The 8,488-nt window shown below is 41.7% G+C and overlaps 1 protein-coding gene across 2 annotated transcripts in view; it reads left to right on the top strand.

Annotated features, from left to right (window-relative positions):
• Ube2t (ubiquitin conjugating enzyme E2 T) overlaps positions 1-8,488 on the top strand; it is a 13,611-nt gene that overhangs the window by 3,539 nt on the left and 1,584 nt on the right. For both annotated transcript variants that reach the window (XM_021198822.2, XM_029539057.1), the window contains exons 2-6: positions 3,537-3,708; positions 4,980-5,049; positions 6,552-6,657; positions 7,139-7,237; positions 7,343-7,426. In XM_021198822.2, coding sequence (XP_021054481.1) covers positions 3,600-3,708; positions 4,980-5,049; positions 6,552-6,657; positions 7,139-7,237; positions 7,343-7,426 — 468 coding nt within the window. In that variant the 5' untranslated portion in view covers positions 3,537-3,599. The remainder of the gene's footprint in view (positions 1-3,536; positions 3,709-4,979; positions 5,050-6,551; positions 6,658-7,138; positions 7,238-7,342; positions 7,427-8,488) is intronic.

Below are 8,488 nucleotides of genomic sequence, written 5' to 3' on the forward strand. Positions count from 1 at the left end.
CTCTGTAGTACAGCTTAAGGTCAGGCATGGTGATTCCACCAGAGGTTCTTTTATTGTTGAGAATGGTTTTTGCTATCCTAGGTTTCTTATTATTCCAGATGAATTTGCAAATCGCCCTTTCTAACTCTGTGAAGAATTGGGTTGGCATTTTGATGGGGATTGCATTTTGAGACAGGATCTTATATGTACCCCTGGCTGGTCTGCAACTTGTCTTGTAGACCAGGCTGGTATAGAATTTTCAGTAGTCCTCCCCTTTTGGGGAGGGGGGTGTAGCTGAGGAGATATTTTTGTTCTGCATTAAATAATTAGATTTTTGTATATATGATCAATACATTTTTATTTCATTATTATTATTATTATTGTTGTGTGTGTGTATGTGTGTGTGTCACAGTACAGCATATGTGGGAAGGTCAAAGGAAAAGTTAATGAGAGTTATTTGTCTTCTCTCTCCCCTAACCAAGTGCTGGGATTATACTCATGCACCTTCACACACCACTTTTTAATGTGGTTTCTGGATTAAACTCAGGTCCTCAAAATATATATCAAGCAATTTTAACAACTCAACTGGATTGTCTCCCTTTTTAAGCACACATAGGACATTCTGAACAAGACTCAACAGTTTTAAAGGCTATAAATAATATGTCAGAAACCAATAACAGGACTGGGCGTGATGGATTTTTAGTATACGGGGCTGGGGTGGGGGTGGCGCTGAGGTAGAAGAATACAGGATACAGGACCAGCCTTTTTTTTTTTAAAAGACAGGGTTTCTCTGTGTAGCCCTGNCTGCCCTGGAACTCACTCTGTAGACCAGGCTGGCCTTGAACTCAGAAATTTGCCTGCCTCTGCCTCCCAAGTGCTGGGATTAAAGGTGTGCGCCACCATGCCTGGCCAAGCCCAACTCTTATAAAAGGAAAACATTTCATTGGGGCCGGTTTACAGTTCAGAGGTTCAGTCCATTATCCTGATGCGAAGCATTGCATCATCCTGCAGGCAGACTTAGTGCTGGAAGAGCCGAGAATTCTACATCTTGATCTGAAGGCAACAGTGGGAGAGTGTCTTCTGCAGGTAGCCAGGAGGAGACTGGAATTCCACCCTAGATGGAACTTAAGCATTTGAGACCTCAAAACCCACTCCCACAGTGATACACTTCCTCCAACAAGGCCACACCACCTAATAGTGCCATTTCCTAAGGGCCAAACATTCAAACACAAGAGCCTATAGAGGCCAAAGCTATTCAAACCACTACAGGGTGAGATGGTTAATATGGTCAACTTAAGTATAAGATCTAGAATCATCTAGGAAACAGACTTCTGGGCCTGTCTGTAAGGACACATTTAGATTGACTTAGTTAAGGTGGGAAGTGTAACCATAAATATGGGTGGGATCAGACAGACAGTGGTCCCAGACTGAGTAAAAAGGCAAACGTGTTTGCCTGACTGAAGTAGGTGCAGGGTGACCAGCTGCCTCCTAGTCCTGCAGTCCTACCAGCTCCACTACCCTCGACTGTATCCCAAATATATGAGCCAAAATATGACACTTCCTATTTTGAGTCACCGGTGTCATGGATTTTACTGTAGCAAGGAGAAAACTGACTAATACAGAGGACCCCACCCTGTGGCCCAGGCTGACCTCAGACCTAGAGTAATCTTCCTCCTTCAGTTTGCTTAGTGCTTTAAGTACACAGGTTCTCATACACCACAGGCCTCAAACTATTTAGTCAAGGCCTATGGCAGTGTGTTGCTGATCTTCCTGCCTCAGCCTCCCAGTTGATGAGGTTATAGTTGTGTCCCGCCCATGCATAATATGTGCAATACTTATTTACCTAGTGACTGGTTTGCTCTGCAGCCCTCTCCTATCCCTCACATATGCCTAGTAGTGCAGGGTCTTGCTCATACTAGGCAAGCGTCCTTCCGCTAAGTTATATCCCCAGCCCCTGAACTGAAGACAATTTACATTAAAAATGAAAAAGAAATAAGCTAAGGTAACAGATACATTAGGGTTTGATTCAGAATATTCTAGATGATGAATGGAACAAATGTAGAAGACTCAACAGATCCACACATTTGAAAATTAATATATGGTAATATTAGAGTGGAGTTTCCTTTTTTTCTTCTTTATTTTTTAAATGATGCTAGGACAGTTGGTTACTTATTTGTGTGTTGGGGGGTGAAATTAAAGTTGAACCTTCTACCTCTTACTATGCACAAAAAACAGTTACTGATAACCAAAAGATTTAAGTAAATAGAACAAAATTTTATTTTTTAGTTATTTTTATTTTATGTGTTCGGCCTGCACGTATGCCTATGTACCACATGCATGCCTGGCACCTGAGGTCTTAAGTGTGGTTGTGAACTGCCACATGGGTGCTGGGAATCAAACCCAGGTTCTCTGGCAGAGCAACAAGTGATTATAACCATTGGACCATCTCTCCAGCCCAAAAGTTATGTTGTTTGTTTTTTTTTTTTTTTTTTTAATGTAAAGAATATGTAGGAAAATAACTTTAAATGTGAGAGTATGGGAAAGATTTTAAATGGCTTAACATTAAGAATATATTCATTGGGCTGGTGAGATGGCTCAGTGGGTAAGAGCACCCGACTGTTCTTCCAAAGGTCCGGAGTTCAAATCCCAGCAACCACATGGTGGCTCATAACCATCCATGACAAGGTCTGACACCCTCTTCTGGAGTGTCTGAAGAAGGCTACAGTGTACTTACATATAATAAATAAATAAATCTTTAAAAAAAAAAAAAAAAGAATATATTCATTAACTGGACTTGATGACCCAGACTTCTAATCCCAACTACTTTGTAGGCTGAGGTAGGAAAATGACAAGTTTCCGGGCTTACTAGAGTGAGTTCAAGGTCAAAAGCTGAGGTAAAACTTATGAACGAGGCTCTCAGCCAGCACTGCAAAAAGAAAGGAAGATGTGTTCATCTAAACTGTAACAAAGTAAGCTATAATGTGTGATGTTATATCTGTAATGTACATCAAAATTGTATTCTATAGGCGGTTGCCCGTTGAATGGATGTGTTTGTAGGTGTTAATGTTAGGTGAGAAAGACTTCATAGAAAGATTAGAGTACTAGAGCAAGACGGGCTGATTGACAGGGTGAACTCCCTGAAGAATTAGGAGAATGCAGAGTCCATAATATATGGAAAGGATGCCAGTCACTTAAACCCTAGCTTACAAGTATCTCCAAATGTTGCCTGCTCTCTTCTTGCTCTCACAAAGCATATAGGCTGCACACAGCTCCTGTCTGCCCAGTCCCTCACTGCCCAGGCATACTTGGATATATTTGTGAGCACAATTGGACCCAGGCTCTCTTCTTATAACTTGATAACTTATTAATGGAAGCAGACATTCATTTTAAACTTTTAGAGTTATTATTTGTATGAGTAGACCAAAAGTTCATGCAGAAATGGAAAAGTCAGGCTCCCTTTGTCACAGAGAGTAGTAAGAATCTGTTCTTCATTAGACTGAAGCTGTACTAAAAATGCTAGTCAACGTGGCTATTTCAGGGTTGCTTTTCTTTTCCAGTACACCCCTGCCAGACCTCAGTGTGGAACAGTGAACTGTTTCCGGTTCCTTTCAATTGAGATCATGCAGAGAGCCTCACGCCTGAAGAAGGAACTGCACATGCTAGCCATCGAACCTCCCCCAGGCATCACGTGCTGGCAGGAAAAGGACCAAGTGGCTGATTTGCGAGCTCGTAGGTATCCCGTCATGCCTGCAATGATGGTGGTAGCCCTATTGAAGACTGTCCTAAATTTCACATGGTGATAGATATTAAAGTAGTAAGATGTATTTATTTATTATGTATACAGCATCCTGCCTGCACGTACACCTGCATGCCAGAAGAGGGCATCAGATCCCATCACAGATGGTTGTGAGCCACCATGTGGCTGCTAGTATTTGAACTCAAGACCTCCAGAAGAACAGTTAGTACTCTTAACCACTGAGCCTTTGTACTGGGCTCCAGCCCTTGTACTGGGTTGTAATTAAGCTTGTCAGCTGGGTGTTGGTAGCACATGTCTGCAATCCCAGGATTCTGGAGGCTGAGGCAAGAGAGAGGATTGCTTCAAGTTTGAAACCAGCTAGACTACAGAGCGAGATCTCGTTAGGGGGTGGGCATGGGAGGGGCAGGGACAGTAAGATGTCTCTTTGAGTAGGGACACTTGTCGCCAAACCTAACTCAAGTTTAATCTCCAGGATCCATATGGTGGAAGGTGCAAACCAGCTCCTATAGGTTGTCCTCTGACCTCCACATACATGCCATAGCATGCGTGTGCACATTCACACACACAATAATTATAATTTTAAAAAGAAAAAAAAGACAGGTTTAGGTAGTAGCTGTGCAGCAGTTTTTGAGGCCAGGTGGGCAGACAAGAAACACTGCATGGAGACACACTTAAAGCCTTAACAGAATTGCTGTCTTACACCCACTTCCTCTTTTCACCCTTTGGTTGGTTGGTTTGTTTAGATTTGATTCATGTGTGTGTGATTACCTGCACACACCTACAGGTGTCTAAAAAAACCAGAAGAGGGCATCAGATCCTCTCAAGTTAGAGATCTAGGCAGTAGTTGTAAACTTCCTGATATGGGTGCCAAGATTGGAACGCTGGTCCTTTGGAAGAACACTGAGCACTAAGCCCCTCTCTAGCCCTTATACAGAGAACTAGAGACTAGGTTCATTTGATACAGTTTCTGTTGTTGTTTGCCTTTTGAAAAAAGGTCTCCTGTAGCCTAGGTAGGCCTCAGACTTTGAATATAACCTAGGATGACCTTGACTTTATAATTCTCCTGTCTGTGCCATTGGAGTACTAGGATTTCAACCTAGGCCACCATGTTCATATACTGTTTCCTGCTGAACTTGGGGTGTATCTATGCTAGGTATACACTTTATTGAGTTACATCCTCTACCCTTTGTATGGTGATTAAAATCATCTGGTTCTCTTTTCTTCCTTCCTTTCTTTTCTCAAGAAATACTAGGTGGAGCCAATACACCTTATGAGAAAGGTGTTTTCACACTGGAAGTTATCATTCCTGAGAGGTGAGTATGAATTAAGAGTCAGCTTATAATGTAAGGCACAGCCATTGAAAGACAGACAGTATACTATTTAGAGCGTTAAATGTAATAGTTAAGAACCAGTGTTTCAATACTAGTTTTACCATAACATGTGGTAAGTTGTTTTTGTCTCTTTGAAGTTCAGTTTTCTTCTCTAAAATAATGGACCACATTGGAACTGAGCCCCACCCCTCCTTAAAAAATGTGGTAAATATATATTACATATAATATAAAATTGACCCTTATAGCCATTTGAGGTATAAATTTCACATCATTGTGCTTTTTGTATGTTTGATTGGTTTTGGATTTTAGAGTCAGGATTCCTCTGTGTGGCCTTGGCTGTCCTGGAACTTATTCTGTAGATTGGCCTCTAATTCAGAGATCCACCTGCCTCTGCCTCCCCAAGTGCTGGGATTAAAAGTGGTGCCACCACCATCTGGCGTGTTGTGCAACTGTTAATATTTTATCTCAGAACTTTTTCATCTTCCCAAACTGTAACTTCATACCCATTAAAATCCACCCCTCCCAGTGTTCCCTGATACCAGCCCTTGGTTCTCTCCACCTTGGTGTGAGGCTCCCTTCAGTCAAGTGTCTTGTAAGGCTCTAATCAGATGAGTTGTAGCTCTAGTTTTGTGTAAAGAGAGATGAAATGAGTGTCTTAACTATTAAAAATGGACATTCCTGTACCATGGTGGAGCCTAGACAAACTTGTTAAACCTGAATGAGTAGCTTAATAATTATGTCACATCAATTCTGAAAATAGACTGGAACTTTGCAAGGTTTGTTTGTCACTAAAGAGATATGGTAACCAAATCCGATGTGTAAGTCTAGTTGGAGCCTGTTTGAAGAACACAGCTGTATTAATATTTGGAGACAGGAGCTGGAAAAATGGCTTAATGACTGTTCTTACAGAGAATCTGGGTTCAGTTCCCAGCACCCACATGGCAGCTGGCAACTGCCTATAACCCCAGTTCCAGGGGATCATACACCTACTTCTGGCCTCTGAGCACCAGGCATGTTAATGGTAAACATTTCAAAGATATAATGGTATCCCAGTAGGACAGTGTTCTTATGCTTAGGAGATACTTGGTAGGGTTTAGAAAGTGGTCAGGGGATCCAAGTGTTTTTAGTACCACTATTTCAGCTTTTTAATTGCTAGTAATTTTGATTGTTGGCATGTTTGGGGAAGATCTGCCGTCCAAACGCTGTCTTTCTAACATTTTTCTAATCCATCCTTATTTTAGATAGCTACTAGTGACCAAGAAATGACTTAAGTTGTAGAATGAGCCCCCACCCCTAACTGAGGCGCTGTAAAACTGACGACAGTGGATAGCTCTGGAGGATGGAGAGTCTGTTTTCTTTAAGGCTTCTCTTGGTTAACCATGCTCTGGTGCATGGCTCCATAAACTGTACGGCTCAGTGTGGTGATGCGTGCCTTTAATCATGAAGCAGCACAAAAATAATTTCCTCCTCTTACACATTCACAGGTACCCATTTGAACCTCCACAGGTCCGATTTCTGACTCCAATCTATCATCCAAACATTGATTCTAGTGGAAGGATTTGTCTAGATATTCTCAAATTGCCACCAAAGGTGAGTAAAGGTTAAAGAATTGACTCTGACATCTGTTTTCTTAGCATCGGAAAGGGGGAAGCAAACGGGGCATGGCAGCTCGTGACTGATCCCAGCACTCTGTGCGTTCCAGGACAGCCAGAGGAACCCTGTCTCAACGAAGGAAGGGAGGGAGGGAGGGAGGGAGGGAGGGAGGAAAGAAGGAAAGAAAAAGCAGGAGGATTAGGAATTAAAGGCCATCCTCATTGGCATAGCACATTCAAGGCCAGCCTGAGTTACATAAAACTCTGTCTCAAACAGGCAAACAAAAAGTTCTTAGGTTATACATAGTGTCACATTCTTTTTGATTTTTTTGAGACAGTTTCACCTAGGCAAGGATGGCCTTAAACTCCTGGTCCTCCTATCTCTACCTTATAAGTGCTGAGATTACAGGCATGAGTCACCGTGCCTGGCTCAACAATGTCACATTGTCACACAAAAGCAATTGTTCATTTGTATATAGGGTGCTTGGAGACCATCCCTCAACATCGCCACTATATTGACCTCTATTCAGCTACTCATGGCAGAGCCCAATCCTGATGACCCACTAATGGCTGACATTGTACGTATCACTAGCAGTAGCCTACTTTATCTCTACCTTTAATATTTCAGCTGGTGCTCATCATAGCAAATTAGTTTCTCTGTTTTAACTCTGACTTTATTTCAGTCTTCAGAATTTAAATATAACAAGATAGCTTTTCTCAAGAAAGCCAGGCAGTGGACAGAGACTCATGCAAGACAGAAACAAAAGGTATGATATTTGCTAATATTATCAATTTGAGTATTATACCTATGGGGATGGGAGGGGCTCGTGAGCTCTCATCCCTAACTGAGGCGCTAATAAACTCATCAGTTGGTAGCTCTGGGGGATGGAGAGTCACTTTTCTTTAAGGCCTCCCTTAGATTAACATGCTCTGTTGACTCTACACCCATGAGTATTATATGGGCAATACAATTTGGACTTGGTGGATTATATTTAAAAAAGAAAATTAAGTTTTACTATGGTGATACACATCTTTAATCATCTCACTCAAGAAGCAGAAGAGGTAGATTTCTAAGTTGGAGGCCAGCCTGATCTATATAGTAGATCCACCCCAGTCAGAAAAATTTTTAATCAAAAATAAAAAGGGGGCTTAATATTGGAGAAAGATAAGGGGTGGGTCTGGGAGGAGGTGGGGATGAAGTAGGGAGTAAATGTCATCAAAATACATTGTATGAAGTTCTTACAGAATTAATAAAATATAATATATACACATGTATGTGCATATTACATATTACAATGTATGTACTGGGGCTGGAGAAACGCATAATGATTAGGAGGGCATGATCCTCTTCCTGACTAACTCAGCACCCAGCATTCCTGTCAGGAGGCTCACAACTGCCTCTAATTCCAGCTCTTAGGAACCTGACACCCGCCTCTGGACTCCACAGGTGCCTACACTCCTGTGTACATAAACACACACGCACACGCACACACACACACACACACACACACACACAAAATTAAAAACAAAATATGTCTTTTTTTTAAAAAAGAATACAGATCTGTATCCCAGATTAAGCACTTAGATAAAAATAGAGTACATGTCTAAATAATATTTATTAAATTTTCTAAATTCATACTGTGCTTTAGAATGGCTAATTGGATTCTTTCTCCTGCTGTAGCCATCTAAAAATTATTCAGCAAAATGCTTAGCTGCTCCTCTAACAGTTGTCATCCTCTGACTAGATGACACTGGAGGGCGGGCAGCATCTGCTCCTCTAACAGCTGTCACCCTCTGGCTAGATGACACTGGAGGGCGGGCAGCATCTG

This window comes from Mus pahari, chromosome 5 (genome assembly GCF_900095145.1).
Source record: "Mus pahari chromosome 5, PAHARI_EIJ_v1.1, whole genome shotgun sequence".
NCBI classification, from domain to species: Eukaryota; Metazoa; Chordata; class Mammalia; order Rodentia; family Muridae; genus Mus; species Mus pahari.